This window comes from Mustela erminea, chromosome 17 (assembly GCF_009829155.1).
Source record: "Mustela erminea isolate mMusErm1 chromosome 17, mMusErm1.Pri, whole genome shotgun sequence".
In the NCBI taxonomy this organism is placed as follows: Eukaryota; Metazoa; Chordata; class Mammalia; order Carnivora; family Mustelidae; genus Mustela; species Mustela erminea.
In genome coordinates this window covers 3,133,095-3,149,678 of record NC_045630.1, presented here as the reverse complement: position 1 = coordinate 3,149,678, position 16,584 = coordinate 3,133,095, and the positions used below count along the sequence as shown (strand labels likewise).

Genomic DNA, 16,584 nt, shown 5'->3' with positions numbered 1-16,584 from the left:
TTGCCCACGATTCCGACCTTCTTGGTGCGTTTAGCCACGTCGCCTCAAACTAGGTCTGAGCCCCGAGAGGACAAAACTTTATTTATTTTTAAAGATTATATATTTATTTGAGAGATAGAGAGAGAATGAGCAGGGGGAAAGGCAGAGGGACAGGACACTGGGATCATGACCTGGGCCAAAGGCAGACGCCTAAACAACGGAGGCACCCAGGTGCCCTGAACTGAAACTTCATATAAGTTGAACAACTGTCTATTTCCTTCTGCCCCCAGTCAGCAACCACCACTCTACTCTGTCTTTGAGTTTAACTATTTTAGAGAAGAATCATACAGATTGTCTCCCCCCCCCCCCCAAGTAGGCTCCATGTCCAGCATGGGGCCCAAAGCAGGGCTTGAACTCATGATTCTGAGATCAAGACCTGAGTTGAGATAAAGAGGTGGACACTTAACCCACTAAGCCACCCAGGCTTTGTCTTTTTGTGCCTGGCTTATGTCACTGAGCATGACGTCGTCTCCAGGTGCATCATCAGTGGTTGTCATGTATCGCAGGACTGTCTTTGTTTCTGTTTCTGTTTCTCTTTTCAGTGCCGAATGATACTCCGTTGTATTGTATAGTGTATTGTGTTGCATGTTTTCTTCATCTCCTTATCTGTCAAATCCTGATTTCAGGGCTACTGGGTGGATCCATGCCGGATCCCCAGCGTAGCTCTAATTTGAATTGTTTGAGGAACCTACATACCACTTTCTCCAGCAGCTGCCCCATGTTGCATTTCCACCAACAGTGTACAAGTGGTCTAATTTCTCCACATCCTCAGCATTTCTTGCTACTTTTTAAAAAAATTTTTTCAATTTATTTATTTTCAGAAAAACAGTATTCATTATTTTTTCACCACACCCAGCACTCCATGCAATCCGTGCCCTCTATAATACCCACCACCTGGTACCCCGACCTCCCACCCCCCGCCACCTCAAACCCCTCAGATTGTTTTTCAGAGTCCATAGTCTCTCGTGATTCACCTCCCCTTCCAATTTACCCCAACTCCCTTCTCCTCTCTAACACCCCTTGTCCTCCATGCTAGTTGTTATGCTCCACAAATAAGTGAAACCATATGATAATTGACACTCTCTGCTTGACTTATTTCACTCAGCATAATCTCTTCCAGTCCCGTCCATGTTGCTACAAAAGTTGGGTATTCATCTTGCTACTTTTATTGTGTTTTTTATAATAGTCATCCTGACAGTGATATTTCACCATGGTCTTGATTTGCATTTCCCTGATGGTCAGTGATGTTGAGCACCTTTTTATATAACTGTTGGCCATTTGCATGTCTTAAGAGAAATGTCCATTCAAGAACTTTGCCCATTTTTTAATCAGATTCTATTTTGATTGTATGTTTTGTTTTTGGCTATTAAGTTGTAGAAGTCTCTTACATATTTTGGATATTAGATATTAACCCCTTATTGCATGTATGGTTTTCAAATATTTTTCCCATTCTGTAGGCTGTCTTTTCATTCTGTTAATTGTTTTGTTTGCTGTGAAGAAGGTTTTTAGTTTGATGAAGTCCTACCTGTCTGTTTTGGTTTTGCTGTATGTGCCCTTGGTGTTATATCCAAGAGATCATTGCCAAGAAGACTGTCAAGAGGTTTCCCCCCCTAGTTTATCTTTTAGGAGTGTTATATTTTTGGTCTTATGTTTAAGTCTTTAACCCATTTTAAGTCAATTTTGTATGTATGTGGTATGATATAAGGTTCTGATTTCATTCCTTTGCAAGTGGGTATCCAATTTTCCCAGCATCATTTGTTGAAGAGACTGCCCTTTCCACATTATGTGTTCTTGGAAGGCTTGTAGAAGATTAATTTCTGGGCTCACAATTCTGTTGGTCTACATCTTTCTTTCTTTTTTTCTTTCTTTTTCCTTCCCTTTTTTTTTTTTTAATTTTGTTTATTTATTTGACACAGAGAGAGAGGTCACAAGTAGGCAGAGAGGCAGGCAGTGGGTGGGGGGAAGCAGGCTCCCTGCTGAGCAGGGAGCCCGATGTGGGGCTCGATCCCAGGACCCTGAGATCATGACCTGAGCCGAAGGCAGAGGCTTCAACCCACTGAGCCATCCAGGCGCCCCAGTCTACGTCTTTCTTAATGCCAGTGCTATTTGTTTTAATCACTGTGGTTTTGTTTATTAGTTCTAGCAGGGTTTTTTGTTTGTTTGTTTGTTTTTTGGAGTCTTTAGGGTTTTCTATCTGTAAGATCATGTTATTTGTGAACAGGTAATTTTACTTCTTACTTTCCAGTTTGGGTGCTTCTTATTTCTTTTTGTTGCCTAATTGCTCTGGCTAGGACTTCCAGTACTGTTGACTGTAAGGGGCAAGAGGGAAGATCCTTGCCTTGTTCCTGTTCGTAAAGGAAACGTTTTCAGTTTTTCACCATTGAGGATGATATCAGCTATAGGCTTGTCATCTATGACCTTCATTATGTTAAGACAAATAGCTTTTGTACCTACTTTGCTGAGAGTTTTAATCATGAAAGTGTGTTGAATTTTGTCAAATGCTTTTTCTGCATCTATTGAGATGATTATATGACATATATCTTTTGTTTCGTTAATGTGGTGGGTCACATTAATTGATTTGTATATTTTGAACCACACACCCCTCTTTATAGTTCTATTTTTCCTGATTAAGTAGCCAATCCAAATTTACAAATTGCATTTAGCTGCAAAGTCTCTTTAGTTTGGCCTGTGCTGTCACTGTCTTCCAGCCTCCAAGGGCCCAGTTTAGGATGGGTCCTTATTACCTGGTTTGCTGCTGCTGGAACGGTTCTTCTGAAATAGCCTTTTAATTAGCTTTCTTACTTTCATTTGCTCCCCTATAATCTGCTTTCCAGAATGATCTTTTAAAACCACGAATTAGATCACGCTACTCTGATACATAAAAGCATTTGTTGAAGGGAATGTGTGGTCAGAGAGGGTTTTTCAGAAAACAGGAATATTATGCCATATAATGGTGGAGAATGGTCCAGGAGAAAGGGAATGGTCAACAACTTGGGAGAGTAATTGGACTAATTGTAGGAGAGAGGTTCTTAGGTAAGTGTGAAGGGTTGGAATCCAGAACGCTAGCAGGAATTGCCCTGCAGAGCACAGGTAGTCACCCTTAGTAATAGGGAAGGGCATATGGGCACAGCCCCAGGTGGACTGGGAAGTGCGGTGGTGGGAACCTGGTGATGTTCTCTGCTCATTGTCGCTATTTCTCATCTGAGAGTGAGCTGAGAAGGAAATGGCGGAGGATGTGGGAAGAGGCGATGATACAAAATGGTCTCACCTAGGAGATCAGACTGGGGAGGGGGGGATTAGGGCAGTCTAGCAGGATTTGGGGCAGTAGTTTTGCCATGAATTGGAGAGTGATCAGTTAGAAGGCTGAGTGTTTTTCCTCTGCTCAAAGTCAAGTGCTCAGGAGGAGGTTTGAAGTAGGTAGAGAGTTGGCTTTTGACCAGAGCCAGAGTTCTGCCGTGCAACTATGGATGGACAAGAGGGGCAATGAGTTGGGCACCCATGCAAGTATGATATTACCGCAGTCGAAGCTGGCTAACGAGGGAAGTAAGAAACTGAGGGGAGGTGCGAAGTAGAAGATGGCCAAGTGTTTGGGTTGGAAGAGAATGTTAGAATGTTGAATGAGAAGAACTTAGCTGGAGGACAATGGCATAGTTGGTGGAGAAAGGAATGTTGGCGAATCAGCCTGTGGAGAGCTGCTCTTGCCGAGAATGGCAAGGTCAAGACCTGCACTGGCTAATACAATAGCCACTAGACATATGGAGCTATTTAAGTTGAGGTTTAAATTAGTTAACATTAAGTAAAATTAAAAATGCATTTTTCCATTGGCACTAGCCACATTTCAAGTGCTTAGGAGCCACATGAGGCTGGTGGCTATCTCGTCGGAGAGTAAAGATGAAACATTTCTGTGGTGGTGGGAAGTTCTCTTGGACATCATTGGTCTAGAGGGTGAACATAGTGGTGAGTGGTTGAGGCGGCTGGAGGGTAAGATCGTTAGAGGTAACCGGGCTAAGGAACGGAGAGGACATGATAGGGCAGGATTGCACACTTGACTGTGAAGTCGCTGAGTATTATGAGAACAATAATGGTGAAAGGAGAGATGTTGGTCAGAGATCCGTTCATTCCTCCATTCCTCCCTGCGGCTCTGAGCCTGGAAGGCCGTCCTCCCCCTGCTCCAGGGGTGGGTCTTTAGTCAAAGGGGAATCCCAAACCCCCCGGAAATGATTGCCTCTGATGCAATTCAGGCCGTGAGGATTTGAGACACAAGGAGAGATTCACTGGAGACTTTTGGATATTTTTGGTCTTGTCCATGATCTCTTGGATAGAACACCAAAGTCACAGACAACAAAAACAAAAATAGACACGTGGGATTTCATCGAACTAAAAACCATGAAGTGGAATTCAAGCCTGGCAGGGTGACTCTGGAGCCTGGGCTTTCACAGACAGTTCCAGCAGACCCCTGCTCTGCGAGAGAGACACACTGACAGGACGGACGGGTTGAGGACTGTGAGATGACAGAGGGGGGAGGAGAGGTCAAAGGATCAAGGTGAGCTCTTTTGTGTTTCAGAGCAAAACTGTGGGTGAATGGAATTGTTATTCCTTGAGAGAGGTGCTCAAAGAGAATTTTAACTGCAAATACAGGGCTGAAGTTCTCTCTCTTCTTGAGGGAGATTTGGTTCTTTGTGTCTGTTTGGTCAGGTCGAATTTATTGGGATAAGGTTGTTCGTAATATTCTCTTACAACCCTCATAAAGTCTCCCCAGGCGAAGGGCTCAGTCCTTCAGGATGGCCTCCGCTCTCGCTTCAGCCCGATTGTTCTCTGTGCTTCCGAGGACCGGCTATAGATTGGAGATTCCAGTGACCCCTCCTTGGGTTTGATTAATTGGCTAGAGTAGGTCACAGAACTTGGAGAAACATTTTATTTGCTGGAGAACCAGGTTATTATGGAAGGATATAACCCAGGAAAAACAAGGTGGAAGACTCACATTGGGCAAGCTACATGGGAACGGGGGGAAGAGCCTCCATGTCTTCTCTAGGGGCACGAGTCTCCCCGAACTTCTATGTGTTCACCAATCTGGCAGCTTTCTGAACCCCTTGCTTTTGGGTTTTTATGGACATTTCATCTTGTGGAGCCCGGCTCAATGAACTAGTGGTGGTGGCTGATTTTCTGTGGGGTAGATCTGATTTGGGCTGTTATTATGCCTACAACATTATGCTATAATGTTGCTATTATGCTATAATAGCATAACATTATGCTATTATGCCTACAACAAAACCCCATTTTGTTGTAGAGTGCATTCTAGGGCAATAAGCACTCCCAGGCAGGATCATCCCTTTATTTTTATTAAGATAATTTTTTTCAATATAGTGATTCAATGATTATATATATATATATATTGCAAAATGCTTACCATAGGCATAGTTACATCTGTCAGCATACAAAGTTATAATATTATTGACTCTATTCCTGTACTTTTTGTCCCCGTGACCTACTTGTTTCGTAGCCAGAACTCTGTACCTCTTAATCCTTTCTCCTATTTTGCCCATTCCTCCACCCCTCCCCGTCTGGCAACCACTAGTTCCCTGTATTTATGAGCCTATTTCTGGATTTTGTTTCTTTGTTGTTGTTTTGTTTACTTGTTACTTTGTTTTTTAGGTTCTAGGTATAAGTGAAATCATATGGTCTTTGTCTTTCTCTGCAGTCCCTACATTCCTTTAGACAGGTTCCAGGGAATTTGCTGAACCCTCAATTCTTTGATGGCTTTTAGGAGTGGACACCTCGTCCTCTTCTCTCTTTGCCTGCATCTTTTCCCCAACTTGGAAAAAGAGCATAAAAGACCACTTGAAACATTGAATTTCTAGGTTTTTTTCCTTTCTTTTTATGTCTGAGGCTGATACCATACAGGATCATTCTGCTACAACCAAATCTTTTGTGAAGTAGGGGGCTTAGTTGAGGCCTATGAAAATGGTTTATATGAGAGAGAGCTAGGAATGCTGAGTGCTGTCTTAAACAGCTCTCTTGTAAAGGGAACATGGAACTTCCCAGCAGCCTTCAAATGCACAGAAATCATGACCACTTCTCTTCCTCTAGCACTGGAAGCCGGGGCAGCAGGAGAAGCCCAGCAATACCAGTGGCAGCCAGGGAAGGATGGGCCATGGCCATCACCACTCCAGTAAGGCTCACGGCTATGATAAAGAGAATGACGTGGCAACGGAAGGACCAGAGCCCTGTAAATCTACGAGGGGCATTGGACAAGCCACCTGGGCAATCTTTTTTTTTTTTTTTTTTTTTACAGGAAAATCAGGAAAATGGCCAGAAGCAAAGCCAGAAGGCTTAAGAGTTTAAGTAAGCTTGCAAAGGGAGATGGGGATTCTTGTACGATTCGCGTTTTGGTGACTTTGAATGTTCGATCCCACTGGGTCAAGATGGCATTTCTGGCTCCTTTCCATTTCCCTGGGCCAGTCAGGCGGAACTGGTACGGCGTGCATGGGCCGAAGAAGATGGTGAAAGCCAGGCGCGGGTCCGTCAGGAGCAGAGAGAATAGGTTGGGTTTTGCATTGATACTGGTCAGGAGTTCATCTATGTATGTGATATAATCTGACTGTAAAGCTTTGCAGTAACACAAGCCAAACCTTTAGGAAAGGAAAATTGGGGATAAAGAAGACAAAAAGGTAAAATAATGATAATCCAGAATAAGTAAAAGTGCCAAAAGTAAACAGCAACACCAGACAATTTGAAATGGTTTGTGTGTCCTTCCCTCCAAGCCCATAGCTGTCTGATGGTCTCATTATATATATGCATGTAAAAGCTAGATGAGCTCCTTGACAAGACACTGTGTATACGTAGTGCTCCAAATGCTCATGAAGGCAGCTGGCATTGTTTAGTTCTTTTGTCAAATAATTAGTAATTTCTAGAAAAAAAGTTTTTACATAACTTCACTATTCCTAGATTTTTCTAAAACTCAATTATTGTTAGATTTGTAAAATGGAAAAGTCCACAAAAATCAATAGGGTGGAATCCCCTGTACTGCTGGTCTAGTCCCTGAAATCACTGATTGCCCTATGACAAGAAGCCTTTCCACTGTGCAGTTCTAATTAATTATCTGTGTTACAGCAGAATTCTATAATGGAGATCGATTTATACTCCAGGTTGAGGGTGAAAAAGAGACATCTAAAATGTGTTTATTATTTGGGGATTTAATGCTTTGTCCAGGATAGATCAGCATGAAGTTTGCAAACATGTATAAATTAGAGAAGTGATAACAATTCTTAAATGCAATCATTTTAAAACTTTTTTTTTTTGGTTATGTTATGTTAGTCACCATACAGTATGTCATTAGTTTTCGATGTTGTACCAGCCAGACAGCAGAGCATAAGAGGAAGCCTCTTCTCCAGGGAACAGAGTCAACAAACTTATTTGGGCAAAAGGCCAGATGTTAAGTGCGTTTAGGCCATATTATGGTCTCTGTCTCAACTACTCAGCTCTGCTATTGTAACTCAAAAGCAACCATGAGTGTGGCTGTGTTCTCATAAAAGTTTATGGCCACTGTGATTTAGATTTCCTGTAATTTTCACATATCACAGAATATTCTTCTTTCTGTCCATCCATCTAAAAATGTAAAAGAGGGGCACCTGGGTCGCTCTGTCAGTTAAGGGCCTGCCTTCAGCTCAGGTCATGATCCCAGGGTCCCGGGATCGAGTCCTGCATTGGGCTCCCTGCTCAGTGAGGAGTCTGCTTCTCCCTCCTCCTCTGCCTCTCTCCCTGTTCATTCTCTCTCTCTCTCCCCTCAATAAATAAATAAAATCTTTCAAAAATTATTAAGAAAAAATTCAGAAAAGAAAAATTCAGGTGGTCAGCCGGTTTGGCCTGCAGGCCAGAGTTAGCAGAGTCCCACTCTAGAGTAGCTTCTGAATAAATAACACAGTTGGAGAAAGATTTGTCGAATGAATGAATGAGCAGTCTCTGCTGGCATCAGAGTGCTGTGCATAGCTCTGCCTGATTATAAATAAGGCATGAATAACATATCCGGTAGATGAGACTGAATTATATTTGGTTTAGAATCCAGACTCCACCCCTGGGTGTGATATGAAACAGTGAATCTTGGAACACTACATCAAAAACTAATGACATACCGTATGGTGACTAACATAACATAACAAGAACAACAAAAAAGAATCCAGACTCCAGGTGGCATTAGGTGACCATCGTCCGAAGTGACAGTTTGGGGACACTTCAACTCCTCAGTTTCTTGCTGCCCTCTCACCTTAAACAGGCTAGCCTAGATTTTTTCCCCACTGAGTCCGTTTCCTTTAAGTCATCTCTTCTGCCACTGTTTTTACCCATTTGAGTGATGATTCAAAAAAGATGCATGAGGGGTTAACTTAGTTAACTTACCCGCTGTGTTTGTTTTCTTTTCTTTCATTGATTTCCTCTATCATGACATTTTGCGGTGGTAGCTTATTTATACCTATGCAACGTACGAACAAAAAAGGCAATTTAACTTTAGGCCTGCTTGCCTAGTGGGTCAAGATGCTTTACCACTGCTCACGTTTCACTCTTAGTACCCAGCGACTTATCTGTTCTTCTGGCAAAAAAAGTGGTAGCAGCCTACACAGATTGGAGGTATGCCCCTGGTAATAATGTTAGCAGCCGAGAAGTTGTATCCTCTGGGTCATCTCCCTAGTTAACCCATAAAACAAAACCTCACAGCTGAGTTCTGCCACTCCACTGACTGAAACTTTCCATTCAAATTGAACCTGTTCATTCTGCAAAAATAACAGGTAGATGCAACTTGTCTTTTTTGACCCCCTGATTTATCTTTTGTGCTGGTAATGGCTCAAATTCGTTACGATAGTGTAATTCCACGAAGAATAGAATGGATCCTGCTTTTAAAGACTGTGTTGTTTTGAGGAGTGGGAGATGGTCTCAGAATTTCCAATATCCCAAATAACATGGCAAACCAAAACCACATGTGCCCAGCAGCTTCTCGGGAACATACCTTTCAGGACCCGGACAGCCCATCGCGCTTGGGTTTCTCCTGTGGGTATCATGGAGCCCAAGGGTTTGATGAGGCCAATGACAGCCAGAGTTGGCCGTGGCAGGTGCGCAGGGAAAATGTACTTGTACAACGATGCCTGGCCGTTTTCAACTTTGACTGTGGTCTCATCCAGGAAGGGGAAAGCAAAGGTGTAGCCCGTGGCAAAGACGATGATATCGATAGGCTCTTCCTTGGGGGTGTTGTTGAAGATGACAGAGTTTTCCTTCACCTCCTTTATGCTTGGCTTGATGAGCACTTTCCCAGTGATGATCCGGCCCGGAAGCTCGTCATTTAGCACAGGCTCTCTCAGCTGCGTCCTAAACAGAAGCGTGGGCAGGGGCGAGACCGCCAGGGGCCGGTGAGGCCAGCCGTCCCTCTCCCTTCCTCCTTTCTTCATACTGGGATTCTCCCCTTGGCCAGGCAGGAGGTGCCGGCCATGGGACAAGCCCCTTCTGTGGGAAGGACTCATGAGTGTCCAAGACGAGGAAACGTGCTTACCATTTACTAGTGTTTGGGAGCCTATGGAGGAGGGGCTCAGAGCTTTCCCTGGCTCCCGTTTCCCTTGCTGACTTTCAGATCTCCGTTATCCGTGTCTTTACAGATAACCCAGTGCGGAAGGACTCCAAGGGAAGCCGGGGACTTCTACAGCTGCGAGAACTGCGGAGGCTCTCTCCGCCTAGGGAGCAACGGGACCAGGAAAGCAGGCGTGTGTTTAAAAGGAACAAGGGCAGAGTGATCTTTCTCTGCCTCTGTCTTTGGGCTCACTAAGCAAATACTTTGTGAGATGATTTTAAATGAGCTGAGCCATTTTGAGGTTCTGGTGAAGCACAGAAAGAGACAGTGGGCTAAAATGGAAAAGAGCACTCGAATAGGAAGGAGCAAGGGTGGCTTCTTATCCTAATGTTTATACTTAACAGAGCTTGAGGAAGTCATTTGGTCCCCATTGGGTTTTATTCATCTGTAAAATAGGGATACTGATGCTTGCATCCGTAGTTCATTGGGTAGGATGAAGAGCATATGAAATAGATGGAGGTTGGGGTTGGTCTCAAAATTTCCAATATCCCAAACAGCATGGCAAGCCAAATAACATGGAAGCATGAAACAGTATGTACGTAAGAAGTTTGGAAATGATAAAAGATTAAATCCAAGAGTGAAGGGATGATAGCTCCTTAGGCTCATTTCACATCTTTTAAGGTTTATGGTTTGTAGACCCCACGCTGCCACCCAGGTTAAACAAAGCTTATGGTAGACAAAGTTCTGGTGCCAAGAGTCAAAACCCCCAAGGGGCTTCAAGGTAGGACATGGAAGAGGGTAGGTAGGAAATACGGAAGGAAGAGATGGTGACAGTAGAGGCAAGCGGAGAGCAGGGTGAGAGGAAGATACGTGAGAGAAGATGAAGAGAGCCCGAGGAAGCGGGTGTGTGGGCGCACACAAGGGGGCTGCGTGCCGTCAGCGGGGGCTTGGGCGCCCCGTGATCCATGCGGCCCAGAGTGAAGTCTGGGGATAGATCAGACAGGATCTCCAGGCTAAGGTGCCATGCTGGTAATGGAATGTCATTGTACAAACTAATGAACGAGAAAGCAGAGCCTTCAGTTCTTGCTAATGAGGTAAGTTGTAGGTGGTCACTCAGTTATAGACTGAATTTAGGACAGACTGAGATCCAGGTCATCTTGACAGGGGCAAGAAGGCATTGCTGTTGGAGAGGTGACAAGGGGCAACTAGAGCATTTGATTTTTCCCACACAGTGAAACAAGGCGTGTGGCTTATGTCAAAGTAGTCATAGACAAGTCACTCTCTTTGGATCGCTGTAGCTGAGGCTTATGCAACTTGCCTAGCTCACAGAGCTCGCTTATTACTAAACGAGCTTGGGCAAGTAGTTGAACTTTGTGAAGCCTCAGTTTACCCAGGATAAACAGGAGACTATAATAATACTTTAAAGGGTTATTGACAAGATGAAATTTATAGTTTCGCTTACCAAGAACTCAAACACAGGGCTCATGAAGTACCTTTGTATGATGTCTTCTTTCATGTTCAGTCACATGGTTGTGTAATTGCCTGGTTTGGATATGCCAGTGGAAGGATCAAGGTTCCTTCTGCCCAACAGCCCTCAGCAGATACACTATATTTACCTGTCTTCTGGTATTAAGCCGTAATTTGCATGATTGAACCAGCTGTTCATCTTTCTTGCCATCAACCAAGTCACAATTGGAGTTGGGAGAGAATTTCTGAGCATGTTCTGAAATCGAGTCGTGAACACCATGTCCCATGGGTACCCTGAGTCAAAGACTCGACTCATCACCCAGGCCCCTCCTGTGGTGCTGAGGAACACCTAGAAACAATCAAAGAAACCACTCAGTCTGAGCCAGGGAACAGGGTTGGCTTTGCCAGAAATTCAGGAAGTTTCACAATTAGAATGGCACGAGAAATACCACCCTCAAAATACATCCTCAACCACATATTTCTGACACCTCCAGCTCCCATCTTTAAGTTATTCTTTTGAGATCATGGTTTGAGCATCTAGAGTATTAAAATGCCTTAGAACATGTAACAAGCTTACTATCTGCCAGCCACTGCCGTGAGTGAGGTACTGTGACAAGAGAGGGGAGCTGAAAGTTTCACGTGAAAAAACAAGGAGCAGGTGGTTACAATTTTGTAGGTATGCCAACAACTGAAAGTTGTCTACAGAGAGTTTCAACAGAAACCATTGTTGGAATTGACAGAGTTCAGTAACCCAATTCGTTCTGACGAGTTCTCTCTCGCTCTCTTTTTTCCTTTTCAGAGTTGCTATTTGAGCTTACCAGCTGACTGAATTTGAAATTTCTGATCATTACAGAAATAGAAACAATAACGTGCTGCCCACATGTGGTGGTCATAGTGGGCGAGACTGTGTTGTTTTTTATTTCAGGACCTCCTTTTTCTTCTTTCAGGATAACTCCTCCAAACTGTTAGTCTCCCCAGATCCATCAATCAATCAGGTCCTTTTTTGAAAGTCCCCGAAAGGAATATTATAGTCCCACACTCCCAGTCCTTTTTCTTCATGGCTATTGTCACTCTTGCAATCAGCGATCTAATTATCTGTACTTATTTCATTGGCATCTGTGTCCCCCACGACCCTGTGCTCCATGATGGCAGAAATCTTGTTTCTATTGTGTTCTTCAGTGATTCCCAGTGCCTGGCACAACATTGGGCACAACTCATCTTGATTTGTTGTTCCTACCGCCAACTGAGGAATGTTCATTAAAATTATTACCTAAATTCGTAGCAGGGAGAGATCACTGTGTTGGGGTGAGATAGCTGGGCATGATCTTGCGGGTTGTGGAAAAAGGAGGAAAGGCACTGCAGGAGGAGAGGGGTCGGGTACGAGGAAAGGGGAAAAGAGATGCAGAATCGGAAAGGGCTCAGAGTAGTGGGGGATAAAGCTGAAATTGCAGATTTGAATCGAATTAAGGAGAACCCTATAATGCAAGGCTAATTCACCTGCAATTTCTTATTAATATTTTCTTTTGTGTTGCTTATTTTATTTTATCCATCCCGTTCCATTCCGTTCTATTTTAGTAGGAGTTTCCTGTACATTTTGGCAGGAGCACAGAGCCCGCAGAGCTTTCCTAGCTTCCTTGGTTTGGCAAAGTGGTCAAAAAGTGGCCCGTGCTTTCTCAGATCTGTCTCCTCTGCTTCTCTTTCCCACTTTTTTGTTTTTACTTGAGTATAATTGACATTTCTTTTTTAGCGAGTTATTAGAAGTCTTTAAACATGAGAGTGTCATAACGACAGCTGGCTTGTCAGAGGATTTGTTTGTGGGTGTTAGGGTGTCTGTATGGATGGGTCACTGCATGTGGGGGAGGGAGTGGGCATGCGGGGATGTGGGTAGAATTAGGAACAGGTGCGTTGGGCCGGAGGGACTTGAACTTGAAGGCTGGCTCAGCCATCTGCTAGTGGTACAACGTCAGGCAGCCTCCTCAGCTTCTGTAAGCCTCCATTTCTTCACTACAGTCAAGCGTACTGACGGGACCCACTCCCACGGCTTCTTTTGATGACTGGTTGAGGTCAGACAGTAAGGCATTTAGTGAGTGCCTGGCACAGAGGAAGCCCCAATAAATATGAATCATTTCTACAATTATTATTAGGGGGATTATTGTATGGACTCATTGTACAGACCTTATTGTACGGACCCGTTGAGGGTAGTGGATATTAACAAAGAAAGGAAGGAAAAAGCGATGGGAAATCTTCAAAGGAAAAAGGACAGGATTTTCTCACCGATGGGTCTAGGTAAGTAAGACCCAGTTGTCTCCTGTAGCTCTTGTTGGATGACCGGGAAAATGACAAAAACAGGAGGTCAGAGAAGTTGGTCTTGGAGGAAAAGTGACTCTTGGAATTTGCAGTAAAAAATTTATAAATACATAAGAAAAAATGGTTTAAAAATCTTTTTTTTTTTGGGATGGCTGGGTGGTTCAGTCAGTTAAACATCTGCCTTCAGCTCAGGTCATGATCCTGGGGTCCTGGGATTGAGTCCTGCATGGGGCTCCCTGCTCATCAGGGAGCCTGCTTCCCCCTCTGCCTGCTGCTTCCCCTGCTTGTGCTCCCTCTCTTCTCTCTGATAAATAAATAAATAAAATCTTTTTAAAAAATCAGTTTTTTTTTAAATGTGTGTGTGCTTTAGGCATATTTATTTCTGTCATCATTTTTCACATTCATGCATCCCGAGGCATGCATCTTAAGATAAAGTTCTTCATTAAGTCACATGAAGAAAGGTACCTTTTTAGCCAGGTGGCTGGCCTCCACAGCAATGTCTGTGCCTGAATTCCCCATTCCAATCACAAGGACTCTCTTGTCCTTAAATATATCTGGATGTTTATACTGTCGGCTATGAAAGTACTGGCCTTTAAAGATATTTATACCTATAGAAAAAGAAAGTCACAAATAAATAATTTTATAGGATCAGCGAATGAAACATAAATGTTGTTCTATTAATATCTTCTTGTTGGATTATTTTGGTTATTTTTATTATTTATTTATTTTAAAAAATACTTTATTTAATTATTTGACAGAGAGTGACAGAGTGAGAGAGGGAACACAAGCAGGGGGAGTGGGGAGGAAGAAGCAGGCTCTCTACTGAGCAGGAGCCTGATGCTGGGCTCCATCCCAGGACCCTGGGATCATGACCTGAGCCAAAGGCAGTCGCTTAACCAACTGAGCCACTCAGGTGCCCCTAAAATGTGGTTCTTATTTGAAAAGGTCCCTGTGGGTTGGGGAGGTTCACGGATAGTTTACCTTGGCGACTGACTGGAACTAAGGCTGAGTGTGCTGAGTCAGCAGGAGCTAGCTCTCAGAAAACGGGATCGTGTTCGTTATACTGGGGTCAGATCTACTGTTCTAACTAGAAAGGGTATCTCAGGCAGCTGAGGCCAAATTTCTTACTGAAACATTAAATGTGAACGGATAGTTTTGGAAAATACTCTCAAGGTTGCATTAACACAATCAATCAAAAGTAATACATTCTATACAAAGAACCTATTTTTTCCAGAAAAAGTGATAAGATGTCAGGGGATAAATACGGGTGCTTGTGGCAAGTGGCCTCATTAAGATCTGGTCACTCTTCAACATGGATGGAACTAGAGCGTATCATGCTTAGCGAAATAAGTCAAGCAGAGAAAGACAACTATCATATGATCTCCCTGATATGAGGAAGTGGTGATGCAACATGGGGGCTTAAGTGGGTAGGAGAAGAATCAATGAAACAAGATGGGATTGGGAGGGAGACAAACCATAAGTGACTCTTAATCTCACAAAACAAACTGAGGGTTGCTGGGGGGAGGGGGTTTGGGAGAAGGGGGTGGGATTATGGACATTGGGGAGGTTGTGTGCTTTGGTGAGTGCTGTGAAGTGTGTAAACCTGGTGATTCACAGACCTGTACCCCTGGGGATAAAAATATATGTTTATAAAAAATAAAAAATTAAAAAAAAAAAGCCGTTAAAAAAAAAAAAAGATCTGGTCACTCTTTAGCTCACCTTGAATCATTAGAAATCTGATATGAGTCTCAGTTAAAACTCACCATAATCTGGAGCCTTTAGAATTTAATAATGATCCAACTGAATTCAAATATTAACTCAGGTAGCTTTATAGTCCAAAACAATAGTTCTTCTAGAAAACTTTTATGTTTCAAAACATCCATTATAGGGCGCCTGGGTGGCTCAGTGGGTTAAGCCACTGCCTTCGGCTCAGGTCATGATCTCAGGGTCCTGGGATCGAGTCCCGCATCGGGCTCTCTGCTCAGCAGGGAGCCTGCTTCCTCCTCTCTCTCTCTGCGTGCCTCTCTGCCTACTTGTAATCTCTCTCTGTCAAATAAATAAATAAAATCTTTAAAAAAAAATCCATTATAGATTGATCTTTGGTGCTACTTGCTTAGTTTGACCCTCTTTCTCTTGCCCAGACCTTGACTCCTATCCTGATCCTCCTCATCTGAAGAATCTAGTTGTCCCAATGTTCCTGTCAGTGTTTCAACTGTGGGCAAACAGGGCACAAATATTAATCTTACTTTTGGATATCAAAATAGGCCAATATGTATCGGCAATCATTTCAGTTGTCTTGTCCCTGGTAATCAAAGATGGTTGGTGGGCCTTCCTACTAACAATTATTTGGCTAAAGCTCAGTTACATTTACTCTCCATTAAAGGATTCCAAGCCTACAAATATCGGGGTCCTACCTATAATGCAGCACCCCTATTTCCAAATGCAAACCAACACAAATGTGGTCTGATGAGGAAATTCGCCCTTTATGGAAGGATTGTCGAGCTTCTCACCCCAGTATTGTTATTAATGATTCCTATGGAATTATATGGGACTGGTCCCCTAAGGGGATGGCAGTCACCAATTGCACTGGGGAACCCTGCTTCCCTCATCGAAAGTAAAAATGTCAAGTTTTTGATGATCCCATTTTACTGCAAACCTTAGCTTCAGGAGATGCACCTCTGGTGTGGCTTGGGCAAGGACTTTCTGTGCCATCTCCTTTTGTTGATTATCATAAAAGAAAAAAGAACTTATGGAAGGTCACTACCGCTTTAAGTCACGTAAGAGTTTGGAATGGCTCTTACATTCATCAGTCTAATAACTATGCATTTTCTTTTTTCCTTATGGATGAGAATGGGTAAGAGCTTGTGTTAGAGATCCCTATGTTTTTGTTATTGGAAAAATGACTTATTCATAGTAATAGAGAAATAGACTGTCTAAACTGTCAGGTGTTCACTGTGTAGATAAGAATGTTTATACAGACAATTCTATCATTCTTTTAGCTAGAGATAGAATAGGCATTTGGCTACCAGTGAAGCACCACCGTGTTTGGGAAAGCTCTCCAGATGTACATATACTTTTAACAGTATTGAAGAACTGGGTCCATAGAACAAAAAGATTTGTTGGGTTGCTTATAACAGCTATTCTAGGAATTATAGCCTTTCCTGCTACAGCGACCACTGCAGGAATGGCTTTGCATCAAACTGTACAAACTGCACAATTTGTAC

The 16,584-nt window shown here is 43.2% G+C and overlaps 1 protein-coding gene across 1 annotated transcript in view; it reads right to left on the bottom strand.

The window, feature by feature from the left end:
- Window positions 1–5,725: 5,725 nt before the first annotated feature.
- Window positions 5,726–16,584, bottom strand: part of FMO1 (flavin containing dimethylaniline monoxygenase 1) — a 31,406-nt gene continuing 20,547 nt past the window's right edge. The window contains exons 6-10 of the mRNA XM_032317175.1: window positions 13,826–13,968; window positions 11,203–11,402; window positions 9,035–9,390; window positions 8,431–8,503; window positions 5,726–6,668 (exon numbers count right to left, since the gene is read on the bottom strand). Coding sequence (XP_032173066.1) covers window positions 6,326–6,668; window positions 8,431–8,503; window positions 9,035–9,390; window positions 11,203–11,402; window positions 13,826–13,968 — 1,115 coding nt within the window. The 3' untranslated portion in view covers window positions 5,726–6,325. The remainder of the gene's footprint in view (window positions 6,669–8,430; window positions 8,504–9,034; window positions 9,391–11,202; window positions 11,403–13,825; window positions 13,969–16,584) is intronic.